The sequence below is a fragment of the Rhinolophus sinicus genome, linkage group LG07, assembly GCF_036562045.2.
Source record: "Rhinolophus sinicus isolate RSC01 linkage group LG07, ASM3656204v1, whole genome shotgun sequence".
Taxonomy (NCBI): Eukaryota; Metazoa; Chordata; class Mammalia; order Chiroptera; family Rhinolophidae; genus Rhinolophus; species Rhinolophus sinicus.
The window spans coordinates 91,451,351-91,471,592 of NC_133757.1; the positions used below are offsets into that span (position 1 = coordinate 91,451,351).

The 20,242-nt window shown below is 34.6% G+C and overlaps 1 protein-coding gene across 4 annotated transcripts in view; it reads right to left on the reverse strand.

Annotated features, from left to right (window-relative positions):
* SPOCK3 (SPARC (osteonectin), cwcv and kazal like domains proteoglycan 3) overlaps positions 1 to 20,242 on the reverse strand; it is a 335,282-nt gene that overhangs the window by 163,521 nt on the left and 151,519 nt on the right. For all 4 annotated transcript variants that reach the window (XM_074338292.1, XM_074338291.1, XM_019731467.2 and 1 more), the window contains one exon: positions 8,020 to 8,128. In XM_074338292.1, coding sequence (XP_074194393.1) covers positions 8,020 to 8,128 — 109 coding nt within the window. The remainder of the gene's footprint in view (positions 1 to 8,019; positions 8,129 to 20,242) is intronic.

Here is a 20,242-nt window from a genome sequence, read left to right on the forward strand (position 1 = left end):
CTGTGTCAACTGCAACTCAACAAATGAACCTGCAGCTACTAAATATATAAGTAACTATAATACAGGTACAGAAAAATGTTGCTAATGGGTCACGGGCACAATGATAAAGGAGAATTTAATTCTACATTGGACTAGGAGACATGTGGAAGAAAACTGAATAGAGATGTCTCAATAATTAATGTTTATTGAGTGTTTACATTGTGAAAAGTGTTTTGCACAAATTACATCCTTAATTCTCATTTTTAAAAAAAGAGGGAGATAGATAGTATAATTATCTTTATCGTATAAACAAGAAAAACGAGTCTTGGTGAGGGTAATATGCTCAAAGTGATTTTGGAATCAAGAAATGGAGACAGACTTCAAAGCCAGCCAGACTAGCATCAGATTACATACCATTAATCATTATGCTAAAAGCCTCTTCAGAAATGGAGTATTTGCCAGAATAACAAGGGAATAAATGGGCAGAACATTTTACTAGGAAAAATACTCAGACATAGCAAAAGTCTATGATTATAAAATTTACAACATGTTTCAGGAAAAAAATAGTCGTAACTAAACTTTACGGTACGTCTATTATGAATCAGGTACTATTCTCATCGTTTTTATGAATTAATTCATTAATCCTTAAAAGAACATCATTAGAAAATATCATTTTTACCATTCCTACTTTAAGTGAAAGAAACTGAGGCACCGAGAGTTTAAGAAATCTGCCTACGATCACACAGCTAAGGAGAGTGGAACTAGACTAAAGCTAGGCAGTCAGGCCACAGAATGAGTTTCCTGCTGTGACAGGCTGCAATGTGCCATGTGGGAAAGCTACCTGGCTAAGGTTCTAAAGGACCATGTTGAGGATATTGGACTTTAATCAACAAGTTCCTGATTTTTAAAAACAGTGCAAATAATATCACAAAAATGATAAGATGTGTTGTGTATTTAAAAATATATACACAGTCAATGTTGTCTTATTTTTATATTTGAGAAACATGTTTTTTCTTTGTGTAAGTGGATCACCAAAAATAAAACCTGACCAAATCAATATTGGCTGATCTACAGTCGAATGAATTCAATTTTCTCCATACAAGCAATTCTCAGGTAGCTAAGAATTATACCCACTTGAGGGTGATATCAGAATAAAAGAAAAATGCTGAATTGCATGTTCAGCAAGAAAGAATGCGAGTTACAATATGTTGAGAAACTATGAGTTAGGCATTGTTTATCCAGGTTTTTCAAAAGGAATATAAGATTGTTGTAAGATAAAATGAGTTATCTCTAAAATGCCTAGAAGAATGTCTCATTTATATAACATGTTTTATAAGTGTTAAATAATATGGTTCAAATGACATTAGCACATAATAATCAAGAGAACAAATTCTGGAACCTCAGTGTCCAGTTTCAATGTCCAAGTTTATCACCTGAGCAAATGACATAACTTCTGTCTCAGATTTTATCATTGTAAATGGGTGCAATAACTGTAACCCACTTTACCTCACATCATTGTTGTCAGATTAAATTAGTTATGCATATATATGCATGTGTATGTGTATATTTGTATATATACATACATATATAGACACATATACATATATACATATATACATATAAATATACACATACAAGTACAGATGCACAAATATATATAACTTCAGAAAAGTTCCAGACATAAATGAAACACTATGAAGTTCAGCTATTATCTGTGTTTAAAAAGAATAATCAAATGATATTATTCTAACTCACTATCCAAAGTATAGTACTATAAGCCATTTTTAAATGCAATTAATATTAAAAAGTAATATAAATATGGACTTTGGGTGATAATGATGTGTCAATGTAGGTTTACAATTATAACAAAAGTACCACTGTGTGGGGGTCATTGATTATGGAGAAGGTTATGCACTTGGAGTTTATACAGAGGGTATGTGGGAAATTCTCAGTACCTTCTATTCAATTTTGCTGTAAACCTAACATTGCTCTTTTAAAAAATCTATTAAAAAAGAAGTGTTCCACTGACTGGCTGGAGAACACAAAATGTGATATATAGATGATGTATTACAGAATTGTACACCTGAAACCTATGCAACTGTACTAACAATTGTCACCCCAATAAACTTTAAAAAAACAAGTGTTCCAAACCCTTTATGTTCTAACCAAAGGAGAGTTATGAATAACTAGGTATTTATAAAATTATATAAACATATGTTCATAAACATGATTAAAATTTATTTATAATTATGAAAAATGTGTATATAAAAATTATTTTAAATCCTAAATCTGCCTCTTATGTCTGTCTGTCTATCTATCTATCTATTATATTTAATCTCAGGCAGAACAACCAGCACTTTTGAGCTTCAGCTTTTGATTCTATAAAATGGACATAATAGTCTTTAGTATAAAGCATTAGGGTTGTTGTAAAAACTAAATCAATTTAAGGCATGCTTTGCCTTAATTTAACCAACATTTTTGGGACTCTCCTATAACTCAGTCCCTATGATTGAATCTTCCCATAATAAATATTTCAACATTATAGCAATGGAAATATAGATACCACAGTCATTCATTTAATTATTATATAAAGAAATTCTAACCTTCTTTTGATATGGTCATTACAATTATGAATTCAAAAAATGCATAGTTAAATTAGAGGAGTTTTAGGACTCATCTTTTGATGTCTATTTTGATAAGTATTATTTTAGGTTTATTATTCTTATGCTTCCCTACAAGGCCAAAAGCATTTCCTTATTGATCCCCCCACCCCCAACATTTGGTGCAAATGAAGCAGAAATTAACATGCCTAGCTTTGTCCTACCTTAATCTATCTTATTATTCCAAACCTGTTTTTTGGGGTTTTGTTTTTGTTTTTTTAATATCAGCAACATTGGTTGGTGCCTGAAACACTGATCTAGAAATAGTGTTAATTACCTGCAGCTGCATAGGCCACAAAAGGAGCTTTAAACATGGGGCTTCTTCCTCACAATACACAAAAACAATGAGACAAAATACCCCTCAACTACAAGCATCTCCAGAAATTTTCCCCAGGGTAACGATATAAAAAAGCGGGTCAGATTCAAAGCCTGGAAAGCCATTATATATATTTATATTAAACCATCTAAATAAGTGGATATGTTTCCATTTTGGAAAACGTGTTACATTCAAGTTCTTTTCCATTGTTCATAAAACGTATTGGTTTTAACTGGCTATGATACTGGTAACAGAAAGCTAGCAAAAGAACACAGGCATCATGCTTATTGGAAGCCAATTCTTCACAGAAAAAGCCATTCGGAGACAAATACCCAAATATAGGACCTTGAACACAACATAGTTGGATACTTTACACAATCCTCTACATTGGCAATAAGGGTCAAAGCTAATGTAAAACACATAATGAGCCCCCTAATCAGGCTAAGTCTCTGATTTCAGAAGACAATTACTAGTATGTGTCACATAACAACTTTTCAGTCAATAATATACAATGGTGGTCTCCTAAGATTATAATGATGAGATTATAAAGATGAGAAAGGTTTAATCTTTCCTATCACCTAGTGACACTGTAGCTGCCTTCATGTCCTAGACCAATGCATTTACTAGTTTTTGCAGTCAGCCTATTCATATAAATGCTATCAGCTAGAAATGCCTGGGGTACTCATCTGGGCCCCTGTGAGCTTCCCACAGTTAACCAATGTTACAACTGAACCAACCCTTATAGTTCTTATTAGGATTCCAATGTGCCTTTCAGTGATACCCATGAGGGAGTTGGTCTGGGATTCTGCTTTTAATGGGGTCAAGGGTGAGGGTCTAGGGTTTTATGGCTCACTCTTTATTGGTGAATTTAAAACTGAAAGGTGGGAATTTAAAATCGAGAAAGAGAAAACAAAACAAAATTAAAAACAAACAACAACAACAACAAAAGTATCCCCAATGGTCAGTTATCTAAACAAATCAAGACCTAACACAAAGAGACTCAAAGGTGGCCTGGCTCTTAATCTAGTTGTGTGGCTGGCAATGTGTCCATTCAAGATAACCGTCCCTCAAGTGGATGCTGTCTTTGAAATGGGTGTTACTCTGAAGAGGATGCCTCAGCAATCAAAGCTAAGTCATACACATACGTTACAAATAGAAAAACCAACTGAACTGTCAGGGCTTCCGCTACAATCACTCCCCTGTTTGTGGTCCTCCCCGTGGAAATAAGCCTACTGTGTTATAAGACCTATAAAAGCATCCCGTGTACAATTACAGTAGCAGGTTGTGCCATCTAGTTTTGTGTAAGTGTACTCTAGGATGCTCCCTTGAAGATTAAATTGCCTAAGGATGCATTTCTTAGAACATGTCTTCATCGTTAAGCAGGGTGTGACAGTATTGTGATTTCAAGAACTAAATAAAGAGCTATTTAGTAATTATTTCAGTTATTTACAAATCTAAGGCAAGGATCTACCCTACCAGTTTCTTTCAACCAGTTGACTCACCTCTCCCTGATATTTTCATATCCCCCTCTCCTTTTTTTCTGGCAATAATTCTTGTGTTCATTCAATACATTTATTTTACAGTATTTGTTGACTGACTCCTATGCTTTTCTCAGACCATCCTCAAGAAATAAGGGCAAGTCACACACACACACACACACACACACACACTCACACACACCAAAAAAAAACCAAAAACGATTAGATTTACATTATGTAGACTGACCAGTTCAATTGATTAAACAACTCAATTTTTTCTCTAGATGTTTGCAAACAGCTACTTTAATAATACTCTTCAAAGAAAATATAGACTAGCCAGCACACCAATTTCTGAGTAAGAGGTGGTGAAAAGACATAGACCCTACCTTCATAAAAAGTCCAGTCAATTGAAAGACATTGATGTTACATAATTTATTAGACATGAAATGATTATTACAGGATGAGAAGTTCAGGGTTCTAAGGTAATGGAGAAATGGGTATGATATATAGTTGGAGGTGGTGGGATGGAATTAGGAAGACCTCTATGAAAAACGGGATCCCCTCTGCAGAAGCAAACAGCAAGTTCCATTTCTTTTTCTCTTTTATGAGATCAAGGAAAGGGGGGATGGGGAGAAAACGCTATCTTTGAATGAAAAAAAGTTGGAATTTCTAATTTAAACTATGTAAATGGTCAACATTTATTAAGCAACCCTTTTCTCTGTTTTCTGTATCCCCCTTCCCAAAAACCACACACAACCCCTAAATTTACAATCTGCATTATTTATATTAGCCACCTTTATCGATCAAACTGCTTGGCAAAACTCTCCTTCCCTAAGTGTTGTATTAACATTCACTAGTACTGACATCCTCAAAGCAAAGAAAGCATATCAAATATCAATCTTAATATTAATTTTTTGGAAACGTTATTTATTTATTGAATTTAGTGCGTATTGAGTCCAAATTTTAAACAGTGTCTATCTGAAATAGAACAGGACTAAATATTTTACACAAAACATTTTGAAGTCCACCTACATGGAGCACAGCAGTCATCCCAAAGCTCCAACCCACCTGTCCACCAAAGGCAAAGCTGGCAGTAGTTCTCAATTCAGGACACTTCACCTGTCTATATTAAGAAACATGTTAGCTATTGGTTTCTGAGAGTTTTCACCATGTCAAAGAAGTTTCTTTTTATCTGTAGTTAAGTCTTTGTTTAATAATGAGTTCGACATGCAGTGAGAAAGCCTGGATTAGGGTATTAGTAAATATAGGCTGCAATCAGTGGTCTGAAAATTCCCAGCTTTGTGATCTTAAGTCAGGAACTTGAACCTCTCTTGGTTTCAGTGTAAAACAGTTATGGAGAGAGTTTCTGCCCCAGGCATAATACTAAATGTGAGGTCTTCAGTTGCTCTTTGACTTGGGTTCAGGGGGCCAGGGGTGAGATGGGAGATGAGCCTTTTCAAAGGTATAACTGTGAGTAGATAGAAACCTTCTCCAGGGTCTCTGAAACTTGTAAGAAAACAGTGTTTGTTTTTGTATGAAATGATTGACTAGGTGTCTACAACTTAGGTGAGGGAGCATATGGGAATTCATTTCTCAAGTAAAAACCCACTCTCTTCCCTAGTACACTCAAACATACTTATATTGTAAGTATTTGATGATTAATTAATAAGAATTCCAAGTAATTCAGAAGCTTTATGGAACCCTCAGGAAATAAATGGAAAAATAAAATTCCGGCTCAAAGTTTTGTTATCTCTTTGAAAAATCAACATAGAGGTCATGATGGAGTGGGGATATCTTATTGATAACTCTGCTTCATCCTTCTGGGCCTTTCCAAAGTATGTTGACTTTATAGAAATGCTATTTCCAGGAGATGTTTTACATTTGACAGGCCCAAACTGTTGTCCTCTTTCTTTCTTACTTTTGCAAGTACATTATTGGTATTCCATAATTTTTTAAGCTTTTTTTCCTCACTATTGAAAACAAACCAAGGATGAAATTATATGCATATTTCAGCAGGTGATAATAACCACAAAGATAATAAAAGAACTACAATAAATACTACTATTTATCAAGCAGCCAGGAAGTGTCAGGAAATGTAAAAAGTATCTTACACCCATTACATTAATGTTCACATGGGGGCATTATTTGTTTTTGTCACATAGAGTATTCTCTTCATTATACTGTGGAATAGTCTTATTTTTTTTCCCTCAATCGAAACTGCTAACTTTCCTTGATATCAGCTAAAGTCTCACATATCATATGCAATGCCAAGAAATGTATTACTAAATATGCAATTCATCTTATTTGGATAAATTATGACAGTTGCTGCTGAATTTATTCAAGAAAAATTACTTTTTAATGACATTACATGAAAATGGCAATCAGAAAAACAAACATGTTGTGTGCCAAGTACACCATGGATATTCCATGATTCTTAAAGTTAACTCATTCCCCAATCCTCTGTCTTGGTTGTATTAGCCTGCTTTTGTACTTGAAATCTGCCATGATCAATAAGGCATTATGGAATAAAGACTTCCTCTAATCTACTCAGCACGTAGTAAAGGTCTTTATAGATATATGTACTTTCACATTAATAAGGAACATCAAAGAAACTTAAATATTTGCTGTTTTCTAGAACCGTTACTTATGTTCTTCTTCTCTGTCTGTTGGTATGTTTGAATAATAGAATTGAGATGTAAGCGCACTAAAACCAAACTCCAATTAGTCTCTGAAAACACCCAAATAGAGAAACCCCCATGTTCATTTGATGAAAAGCACAACATGAATTCGGTCCATTATAACAAAAAAGAATATTCTCAAAAAAAGTGAAAAAAGAAAAAAAAAAAAAACCTTTAAAATTAATAAAGAGAATGGATACACCTGCTTGCTTCCATCACTTACACAGTGATTTCACCCTTGGTTGTGACCTATCATGATTCTTAAGACTCAGCACCAAAATACACAGGCTATTTCTAAATCACTGATCCTTGTCAAAATAGAGCCTATCTTACAGAAGTAGTGATGATCACGATAAAAGATATATCTAACCCTTTTTTCTCCTCTTTGAATTTTGCGTTGGCCACCAGGGACTCCACCAGTATGAGTGTCCCATAAAGGAAGGCGCCCTGAAGTGTTCCAGGCTCATGTCTCTATTTTGTGACTTTTCATCTTTTGAAATGAACATAGTCATTCATTTATGCCTTTTCACTTTGTTTCTTACTCTCCCCTGAGGGAAACAAAATATTTGAGTGGGCATAAGCAAAAATATTTAAAAGATACCGGAACTACACTTGTTCCTTAAACTTGAAAAAGTGTAAGTATAAAGATAGAGCCCTTGAATCCAATCTTCACAAAATCCTCCTTATTTAATAACATGTGCCTACATGCTATAATCCCCATAGTAATTCTGACTGATAACAATGTTTAACCCAAGGGAATCATAATTGTATTAACCAGGGTTCTGACACTGTTTCAATAAAACTCTGGATAAAAGCTTTGCAGACATTGCCAAATATTTATATTCTGAAGCTGTTAGTGGCATAAGGAGCACCACTCCATCAGTGGGGTTTAATGTAACAATGTTTACCTGTGTGTAAGCCTCCGGTGACTAATGCAGAGTGCAGTCTGAGAGTCTTGAGCAATGCACACTTTATGGCGACTGCATTTCATCTTTAAGCAGGGATCTTTAGCTGGATCTAGAGCGAGAGAGAGAGAGAGAGAGCGAGAGCGAGAGCGAGAGAGAGAGAGAGAGAGAGAGAGAGAGAATTAAGTTTGTGTAAAATGGAGGTCTCTAAGCCAATCAAACACAATTTGATCCAGTAATTTATACAGCATTTAGCTGTAAATTGTCTTCACATTCTTCCTCTATTAAGAGATATGTCTCCTTCTACCCACGTAACTCAGAGTTAACAGATAGGTGCAGTTGAGTCTCACACATTCTATCAGGAGCTAAAATGTGCATCCCCTTAGGATCACACAATGTGTAATCGAAACAGAAAGTTTAAAACCAAGACTTTATATAGTCACTACTGCCTCCTAAGTAGTAAAAGTGGACAAATAAAGTTGTCAGTGGAGAATTATAATTTATACTTTTGCGTTCCTTAGCTGGATGCAGGTTGGGTAGAGAAAAAGGATCAAACCCAAAAAGATGTTAGTGGGCATTTACAAGTTTTGAGATATCCAAGAAAAATCTATAGTTATAGTTGGGGACTGGCTGAGTGCATCATGGTAAGCACTGACATGTTGCATTTTCATTGTTACATTGTCTGTGCTTGACATTTGAACCACCATTTCTCCAGACAACACCTCTGTCTTGGTGGCTGCCAACACAAAGACTGTGTGACATTTTAAGTAAGTTTTATTGAGATATAATTCACATATGATAAAATTCATTATTTTAATGTTTAAAATTCACTGGTTTTCACTATATTCACTGTTGTGAAACTATTATCATTAATTGAGAACATTTTTATCACTTAAAAAAAATGCCATCCTCTTCATTTATTGCCTCTATTTCCCTTCAACCCCTTTGCAACAACCAACACTAGGCAGCCACTAATCTAATTTCTGTCTCTATTGATTTGTCTATTCTGGACATTTCATACAAATGGAATCATACAATATGTGGTCTTTTGTGACTATCTTGCTTCATTTGGAAGGATGTGTTCTTTCCAGGTCCAACCACGTTGTAGCATGCATCATTATTTTATTTTTTTATGTTGCTGAACATCATTCCATTGTATAGATATGCCACATATTATTTATTCATTCTAATGTTCATAATTCATTCTAATTGATGGGAATTTTGGCTGTTTCCTCCTTTTGTTTATTATGAATGATGCTGCTATTGGTAATCACTACTGGCGATGGCTAGTGTTATTTTTCTGTGATTTATTGTGGACAGAAAACAGAGCGGGAGTTGATACAAATAAGAAAAAGGCACTGAGTGTCCAGTTTAGGTACATGTCAAAATTGAGAGAAAGAACCCATGAAAGATGGCAAACTGAAAATAAAGTTCTAGTGCACATAGAAAAATGGAGCTGGGGTGACCATTTGGAATATGCAGAAATATTTGGGAAGGCCCTGGGCTTTCACTGGACATAAAACAAGGATTTGAGCCAGTCTTTTTTAGACCTTAAACCTAGGGTAAAACAGAACTAATATTTGGTGTACATTTCAAATTTAGCTTTAAAATAACTGTTAAGTTTTAAGCATATTTAGTCAATACCCTAAATCAAGTGAATACTCTTTGATAATCAATGAATTCAATAAAATACATATATAAATCATATAGACAGAGGTATATATAAACACGTATTTTCTTTCTTTAAAAATATAAAGCATATTTTTGCAAAACTCTTATTTGAGATTTCAAATAAGCATACGATCTAAAATGAAGAATACATATAGGTAAAAATATTAACTAATGGATATAGTGTACTGTAATAAAATGGTCAATACATTAAATAGATCTGTTTGGAACACAAATGTTTCAATTCCCTCCATACAAAGGAAAAACATTTTTTGACATGTAATAATTAGATTGATTATAGCTGAATAGTTTCAACATTTCAGATAAATAATATTAGTTATTTTATTCTCTATAAAATGTTGAACATACTTCATTCACCATGCAAATGCAAATTGCTAAAATATTCTCATTGTAGTATCACAGTTTCAATTGTCACTGATTAAAAAACTGTCTCATGAGCTATTACATATTAGAAATATACGGCTTTGTTGGATAACATAAAAGAAAAACATTCAATAACTGAAAAGGCATTAAAAATGTTCTGAGCTATTTCTAATTCTTAGTCTGCTTTGAATTTTAATTATATCATTTTAAAATATTGATTAAAATTATACAATTCTGCCTAACAATTAAACAATGCCATTGCACCTACCATTATATTTTAATATTCATGTGTCATACAGTCATTGTGAATATAATTAATCTAGGATATATTATTCTGAAAATGGGTGTTTTCATTTTGAAATAAAACACTATAGTATATGTAAAACTATCATGGTTAATCTAATCTAATCTGCACACTTTGAGTGTAGACTATTAACAGTTATTTTCAGTTATTTCTTCCAGTTTTCTTTACATTGTACAGGCTATATTAAATAATTTTCAGTGGGACATCATAAAAATGGCAGCATGAGGTGAGCCTCTTGAAATCTCCCCTGGAATTTAAAACAAATTAAACAACTATAACTCCACAAAGGACTCCCTGCACAGCAGACAGGCAAGACTAAGAGGCACACTACTGAAATCATCTAAAGGTGGGCAAATTGCACAAGTGGGTGAGGAGAGAAGGGAGAAGTGCAGAGACAGGGCTGTGTGAGTGCAGGACGCAGACTTGGCTTGATACCCCAAGCTTGCTGCATTCTGGAACTACCACAGCTGCAGGAGAGGGAAGAACTCGGACTACTAGGGCTCCATTTATGGCCCACCGGGAGAAAGCATATAACATGACTGAACCCAACACTCACGGCACAGACCTTGGAGAAAAGACTGAGGGAAGAAGGCTGAAAATAGTGGTTTAAGCCCTCACTGCGGAGCAGAGAACGGAAACCTTAGGCACTGAAACTAGCTGCCCCACCTTATCATCCCAGAGCTCGCCCCGCCCACACTTGCCCAGTGTTAGAAGTGGAACAGTAGCAGCGTCAGATCAAAAGAACATAATATTTGCAGTTTTGAGAACTGTGGTCCACAGACATGGACTCACAGCCCAACTAGTTCTGGCAAAGGGGAGGGAGCATGGAAGCAGGACTGGCTGTGGCGGTGGTCCTCGCCATTGCTCTGAGCCACCTCTCACAGCACACTCGCCCCTGTCCCCACCTATCTGGGTGGATTCCTGCAGGTGTAAACAGAGCTGCTGAAACACATGGGCACTGAATCTGGTGCAGGAAGACATTTGGAATCTCAGAAGCTCTCTACATCCCCACACGTAGGCAGCACCATATGACCCAGGTGAACTATTCACAGAGGAGAAGCCCGCCTTCCAGGGAATCCCTTCATTGTGTGAGAAGCCGGAATAGTACAGAGGAAATATAACACTACAGTGAAGGAGAGAATAAAAAGGTGCAGTTGGAGAGAAAATACAACATTTTATCAACACCTACTGGAAAATAAAAGAAAGACCTCTTTCCATCAACCTGTTGCAGAATCCATTCCAGTAGATGTCTAGGAAGAGAGATAATAAATTATTAATTGCCATGAATAACCAAGGTAATAAGACAGCTCAGAAAGAAAATGAAAAGTCTGCAAAAAATGAACTTAAAGACATGGAAATATGTGACTTAAATGACAGAGAATTCAAGATTGCAGTTCTTAAAAAACTCAATGAGATACAAGAAAACAGAGACAGGCAGTTTAATGAGATCAGAAACACAATCAAAGAACAAAATGAATATTTTACCAAGGAGATTGAAATTTTAAGAAGAACCAAATAGAAGTTTTGGAGATTAAGAACTAAATAAAAGAAATGAAGAATAAAATACCCAGCTTACGTAGCAGAGTTGACGAGATGGAGGAAAGAATCAGTGATATAGAAGATAGAAATCTGGAAATGACATGGATGGAAGAAGTAAGAGACTTGAGACTTAAAAGAAAATAAAGAACTCTACAAAAACTTTCTGACTCCATCAAAAAGAGCAATATAAGAATAATGGGCATACCAGAAGGAGAAGAAAGAGAGAAGGGAACAGAGAGTATATTCAAACAAATAATCAACGAGAACTTCCCAAACTTGTGGAAAGAACTGGATCCTTGAATCCAAGAAGCAATTAGAACACCTAATTACCTCAACCCCAATAGGCCTTCTCCAAGGCACACTGTATTGAAGCTGTCAAAAATTAATGACAAAGAAAGAATCCTCTTAAACTTTAATTAAAAAAATAAAAATAAAATAAATAAAATAATATTTTCATAATCAAAAAAAAAAAAAAAAAAGAATCCTCAAGACAGCCAGGGAACAGAAGACGGTGATCTACAAAGTAAAGCCCATTAGATTATCATCAGATTTTTCAGCAGAAATGCTACAAGCCAGGGGGGAGTAGAATTAAATATTCAAATATATTGAAAGAGAGAAATTATGAGTCAAGCATAATATATGCATCAAAGATATCTTTTAGCTATGAAGGAGGAATAAAGACCTTTCCAGACATACAGAAGCTGAGGGAATTTTCTAACACACGACCTGCACTACAAGAAATACTGAAGGAGGTTATTTGATGGGCATAAATAGGGATAATTTGTGACAACCAAAACATAAAAGGGGGAGAGTAAAGGCCTGAACCAGAATATGGGAATGGAGAAAGTAAGCATACTGAACAAAATTGAATATTCTAAATATGGAACTTTCTTTTACGTAAAATTTATAGAACCACACAAAAACATCCAGAACTGAAATATATAATGTAATAAAAGAAGAAACCGAAGGAAAAAATCATAGAATACCACCACACAGAAATAACAAACAACAACAAAAAGACAAAGAAACAATGGTGAAACAATCTTACCAGAAAACTAAAGATAGAATGATAGGAAATCCTCACATATCAATAATCACCCTAAATGTAAATGGACTGAACTCACCAATAAAAAGGCACAGAGCAGCAGATTGGATCAAAAAATTAAACCCAACCATACACTGCCTCCAAGAGACACATCTCAGCTACCAGGACAAACACAGACTCAAAGTGAAAAAGTGGAAATTGACACTCCATACAAATGGTGTCCAGAGAAAATCAGGTGTAGCCATACTGATATCAGATTAAACAGACTTCAGGATAAAAAAGGCAACAAGAGACAAAGATGGACAATTCACAATGATAAAGGGGACTATACAACAAGAAGACATAATAGTCATCAATATCTATGCCCCAATCAGGGAGCACCAAAATATATCAAGCAACTACTAACAGAAATAAAGGGAGAAACTGACCAAAACACAATTATAGTAAGGGGCCTAAATACATCATTGACAGCTATGGATAAATCATCCAAAAAGAAAACAAATAAAGAAATAACAGCCCTTAATGACACATTAGATGAAATGGACATAATTTACATTTATAGAGCACTTCATTACAGAAAATCAGACTATGCATTTTTTTCTAGTGTACATGGAACATTCTCAAGGATAGACTATACATTGGGACATAAAACTGGCCTCAGCAAATTTAAGAAGATTGAAATCATACCAAGCATATTTTCTGATCACAAGGCTTTGAAATTGGGTATCAACTGCAAAAACAAAGCAGGAAAAACTATAAATATGTGGAGATTAAACAACATACTATTAAAGAATGACCGGGTCAAAGAGGAAATAAGAGAAGAGATCAAGATATATAGAAACAAATGAGAATGAAAATACATCCTAACAAAATCTTTGAGATGCAGCAAAAGCAGTTTTAAGAGGGAAATTTATCTCATTACAGGCCTATCTCAAGGAACAAGAAAAATCTCAAATAAATAACCTCACATTACACCTTAAAGAACTACAAAAAGAAGAACAAATGAAACCCAAGGTCAGCAGAAGAAATAATAAAAATCAGAGCAGAACTAAATGAAATAGAGAACAAAAAGACAATGGGAAAAATTAATGTGACAAAGAGCTGGTTCTCTGAAAAGATTAACAAAATTGACAAACCCTTGGCTAGACTCACTAAGATAAAAAGAGAGAAGACACTAATTAACAAAATCAGAAACGAAAAAGGGGAAGTTATCACGGACACCACAGAAATACAAAGGATCATCCAAGAATACTATGAAGGACTATATGCCACCAAAGTCAATAACCTAGAAGAAATGGACAAGTTCTTAGAAACATACAGCCTTCCTAGCCTGAATCACGAAAAACTGGAAGATCTAAATAGACTGATGAACAGTAAGGAAATTGAATCAGTCACCCAAAATCTTCCCAAAAGCAAAAGTGCGGGACCAGGTGGCTTCACTAGTGAATTCTACCAAACCTTCAAAGAGGATCCAGTATCTGTCCTACTCAAACTCTTCCAAAAAATTGAAGAGAGACAATACTCCCAAACTCACTTTATGAGGCCAACATTACCCTGATACCAAAACCTGGTAAGGATAACACAGAAAAGAAAACTACAGACCAATATCTCTGATAAATACAGACACAAAAATCCTAAACAAAATTCTAGCAGATCAAATGCAACAATACATTAAAAAGATTATTCATCATGATCAAGTGGGGCTCATCCCAAGGGTACAAAGATGGTTCAACATATGCAAATCCATCAATGTGATACATCACATAAACAAAATAAATGACAAAAATCATACGATTTTATCAATTGATGCAGAAAAAGCATTTGACAAGATATAGCATCCATTTATGAATAAAACACTTAATAAAATAGGTATAGAAGGAAAATACCTTAACATAATAAAAGCCATATATGACAAATCCTCAGCTAATCTCATAATTAATAATGAAAAACTGAAGCACTTTGCTCTACGTTTAGGCAGACAACAGGGCTCTCCGCTATCACCTCTGCTTTTCAACACAGTGTTGGAAGACCTCGCCAGAGCAATCAGGCAAGAAAAAGAAATAAAAAGCATGCAAATTGGAAATGAAGAAGTTAGATTGTCACTCTTTGCAAATGACATGATGCTATATATAGGAAACCCTAAAGACTCCACCAAAAAGCTATTAGAAACAATAAACAAGTACAGTAAAGTTGCCGCCTATAAAATCAACATACAAAAGTCCATTGCATTCTTATATACTAACAATGAAATCTCAGAAAAAGAAATTTAAAAAAATGTTTCTTTTTCAATTGCAACAAAAATAATGAAATACCTAGTAATAAACTTAACCAAGGATGTGAAAGACCTATATGCTAAAAACTATAAGACATTTTTTAAAGAAACTGAAGAAAACACAAAGAAATGGAAAGACATTCTGTGCTTATAGATTGGAAGAATCAACATAGTTAAAATGGCCGTATTACCCATAGCAATATACAGATTTAATGCAATCCCCATCAAAATCCCAATGGCATTTTTAAAGAAATAGAACAAAATATCATCAGATTTGTATGGAACCACAAAAGACCCTGAAGAGCGAAAACAATCCTAAGAAAAAAGAACAATGCTGGAGATATCCCACTCTGTGACTTTAGCTTGTACTACAGGGCAACAATAATCAAAATAGCATGGTACTGGGAGAAAAACAGATACACAGACTAACGGAATAGAATTGAAAACCTAGAAATAAACCCACATAAATATGGACAGATAATTTTTGACAAAGAAGCAAAAAACATACAATGGAGAAAAGATAGCCTCTTCAATAAATAAATGGTGCTGGGAGAAATAGAAAGCCACATGAGAAAGAATGAAACTGGACTGCTATCTGTCACCATGTACCAAAATTCATTCCAAATGAATCAAAGACCCAAGCATAAGACCTGAAACAATAAACTGCATAGACGAAAACACAGGTACTAAACTTATGGACCTTGGGTTCAAAGAGCATTTTATGGATTTGACTGCAAAGACAAGGGAAGTGAAAGCTAAAATAAATGAATGTGACTATATCGAACTGAAAAATGGTTTCTTTTGCAGAAGCATAGCAAAAGAAACCATTGACAAAATAAAGAGGCAACCAACTGAACGGGAGAAGATTTTTGCAAACAGCGCCTCTGATAAGGGGCTAATAACCAAAATATACAAGGAACTCTTACAACTCAACAACAAAAAAACAAACAACCCAATCGAAAAAATGGGCAGAGGACCTGAAGAGACATTTCTCCAAAGAGGACATACAAATGGCAAATAGACATATGAAAAAATGCTCAACATCACTAATCATCAGAGAAATGCAAATCAAAACCACAATGAGATATCACCTCACCCCAGTCAGAATGGCTATCATCAACAAGACAAATAGTAACAAGTGTTGGAGAGGCTGTGGAGAAAAAGAAACCCTCATACAGTGTTGGTAGGAATGCAGACTGGTGCAGCCGTTATGGAAGGCGGTGTGGAGGTTCCTCAAAAAATTATGAATAGAGTTACCATATGACCCAGCAATCCCTCTGCTGGGTATCTACCCAAAAAATCTGCAAACATTTATACATAAAGACACGTGTGCTCCAATGTTCATTGCAGCTTTGTTTACGGTGGCCAAGACATGTAAACAACCAAAATGTCCTTCGATAGGTGAATGGATAAAGAAGTTGTGATATATACACACAATGGAATACTATTCAGCAGTAACAAAAGATGAAATATTACCATATGTGACAACATGGATGGATGTTGAGATTATAATGCTAAGCAAAATAAGTCAGCCAGAAAAAGTAGAGAACCATATGATTTCACTGATATGTGGTATATAAAACTGAAAACAACAAAAGAAAAAGAGAAACAAATGAAGGAACAAAAACTCATAAACATAGACAACTGTTTAGGGGTTATCAGAAGGTAAAGTGGGGGGCTCTAGAAGAGAGTAAACGGGGTCTAATATATGGTGATGGAAAGAGAACTGACTCTGGGTGGTGAACACACAATGTGAGATATAGACCATGTATTACAGAATTGTACACCTGAAATCTATGTAACTTTATTAACAATTAACACTTCAATAAACTTTAACGTAAAAAATAATAATTTTCAAAAGTTCCATGACATTTATGCGAGATCGACTTAAGAGAAATCAGATAATCAAAAATGTGAATGATTTTACTTTGTTTATGTGACTAAAGTTGAAATGTTTGAAATTAAAAAAATGGGTATATAACAAGGAAGTTATCAGAATAAATGTAGCACATGAATATTAATTTAATGAAAGTTCTGCATAAAATTCTACATAAATGATAAAATAAAACAGTAGCTGTATTTACCGGGAGATGGAGAATAGAAAGTGAACATGAAGAATCAAAGACATTGGGTCTGCAATAAGGAAGAGATTGCTTTATGTGCATGTGATTTCAACCATCTGTATTTTTGAGTAGAACTCACAATGTTGGCAGTTTAAAAACTATAAAACATCACACACTGTAAATACAGATGACTGAGATTTTATTCTTGAAATCACAACAATAACACAACCATCTTCCTCTTGGCTGAAACCTGTGGATTAGAATCAATCCTGTATCTTAAAGAGGCCTGGCATAAATCCATCAGCTCGCTCTGTTGCTATCCTCTTTCCATCTTTTTGATATTAACATCACCTGTTCCATCCTGTATTATTGTATTTAACTTTGTCTGAAACACCCAGTAAAACTACCCCTAGGAAGATGTCAGTTAGTGCATTTTCATTAATTTAGCCACATTCTTTCCTTCATCTTAATCTTTCATAATCTTTCTGATGGATGTGAACTAAACTGGGGATCTAACTAATACTTTTTATCGTTGTTTTGTTTTGTTTCAGAAAAAGCATTCTGAATTTCAACTGCCTTATAATTGAACCTTTGCATTTCATCTGTGATGTAGGCTTTCCCCTTACTCTTTCAAAAGAATACTTAGTTTTTTAGTCCAGAATTCCCCACTTACTGCCAGACCAGGTATAAGCTTGAAAGTATCCAGACTGATCCAGCTGCTGATGATGGAAGTAACTGAGCAAGCCAGTGAGAGCAGGAAACAATTATGAGAGTGGCCAGGTATGTCAGTAAGAAAGACCTAATTCTTGAAGAGAAGTCCCAATGTAAGGGGAACTGAAAAGTAAGGACACAATTAGATGACAGGTCAGGAAAACAAATATAGACAGCGAAAGGTGCTGAATTCTCAATAGAGCAGAGGAATCATTATTAGTATTCATATTTAGTGCAGGGTGTCTGGAAAGCATGCAAGACAAAAACAGGCATCACTGAAAGCTGTAAAAATAGGTATTGTTAGTGTCAAGAACTGAAGGAAAGTTTAACATGGAAGATTTGAAGCTCACTAATTTGTACAAATTCACTTCTGGATTTTAATGGTGTTTTTCAAAAGAAGCCTAGACTTTAGAAGAATCATTAAATCCCAATGATTCTAGGCTAAAAAACCCTTTAATCATGTATATTATTTGGGGTGGGGCTAATGAACCACTTACCTTAGTTCAGCCAATATGAGAGAAAAAATTTCCTTAGTAACTTGACAAATAGTATAATGGAAACTTAAACTTCCCAATATTGGTTCAGATTTTTCACAGGCCAATGCCTTACAGAATAGTTATCTCTAAGTAGCCTGTTAGGTTCACCTACAAAATAAAGAATTTGGACTAGGTGATTTTCAAATTCACATTCTGCTGTCAAAGTGGTTACTGCATTTTAGTGTACATTTTTGGCACCAGATACCCTACATGGAATGGACCCAGCCCTCGACAGACTCAACTTTTTTTTTTCTTTTTGCAAGAGAGATATATAAATAGGCAATTAGAATATACTATTAAGTGGCAATTATATACATGTGTGTGCATGCATGAGTGTGAGGAGTGTGTGTGTGTGTGTGTGTGTGTGTGTGTGTAGCTATGTGGAAATAACACACACTGATGAAGGGACCACATAATGGTGAATGGGGGAGAATTAGAATGAATAAAAGCTTAGGTAGGTTTTGGAGCATACATAGTTAACAAAATGAAAGGAAACTCCAGTATAAGGAGACAGTACGAGAAGCATAGAAGTATTAAAAGGATGCCCTATTCCTGGAATGTCAGATAGTTCAAAATCAATAAAATAATATAAAATGTGCATGCTGCCTGCAAGTATTGCAGGGGAAAAAAACACTGAAGAGACGGATTGAAACTTCCTACTTTTTGAAGTTTTACCTCATAGGTAATGCCATGCCATTGAATGATTTTAAGTTGGAAACTGGCATAATTAGGTTTGCACAAGAATTTGGAGATGCTCTAAAGAATATTTGATCAAGACAGGGACATCAAATGTCCAGAAGTGAAAGGATAAGAATTTGCTTCTCTAAGGAACTTCAGTATGAAGGCTGGCATGGGAACAATGATGACTATGGAGGAGAAAAGAAAGATGGTTTTGAGAGAATCAAGCACTGGTCTCTTTCTATAGGTATAATGAGGCAACAACACATGAATCAAATGAATTGACTTCCATCTCCTTACTTGCACCATTCGTTGATTTTTTCTGATATTAACATTGCTGTAACTTATTTTCGTTTCATTAGTATTAATTAGGAAAACTTTCCTCCAATTCATTCATTTTTAATTCTTTTTTTTAATTCTTAATTTTTATGTTTTATGGATGGCCCTCAAGAACTCTTGGGTGGATTTATAAGTCCAATCTAAGATTATATATCTCTTTTTCTGTTTCATCTTTTGTGATTTTGAAAATATAATTGGACACTTTTCTATCACTTTATTTTGTGACTTCTATTTTGCAATATTTCTCTTTTTCTTTACTTTTCTTTCCCTTTTCCTGCCTCATAGTGTATTGATTGTACTTTATTTAGTACCTTTTTCTTTTCTGCTAGTTTGGAAGTTATAAACTTCTTATAGTGATTTCCTTTAGATGTTTACATGTGCAGATGACATAAATGGATGTAAATACATTATATATATATATATATATATATATATATATATATATATATATATATGGTTTATTCCCCTTCTGAAGAACATTAGGACCTTAGAACAGTTATATCAAATCTTTGACATTCAACTTCCTCACCATTTTCCATGAGTTGCACCTGACTTTCCCACCCCCACTGCAAATTAGTCACTATTTTTATCATCTTTTCTGACATAGCTAATTTAAAATAATCAAATCTACAATTTCTTTGCTCATCATTTCTGTTTGTGATTCATTCTTCCCTTTGGGTTCTCTTG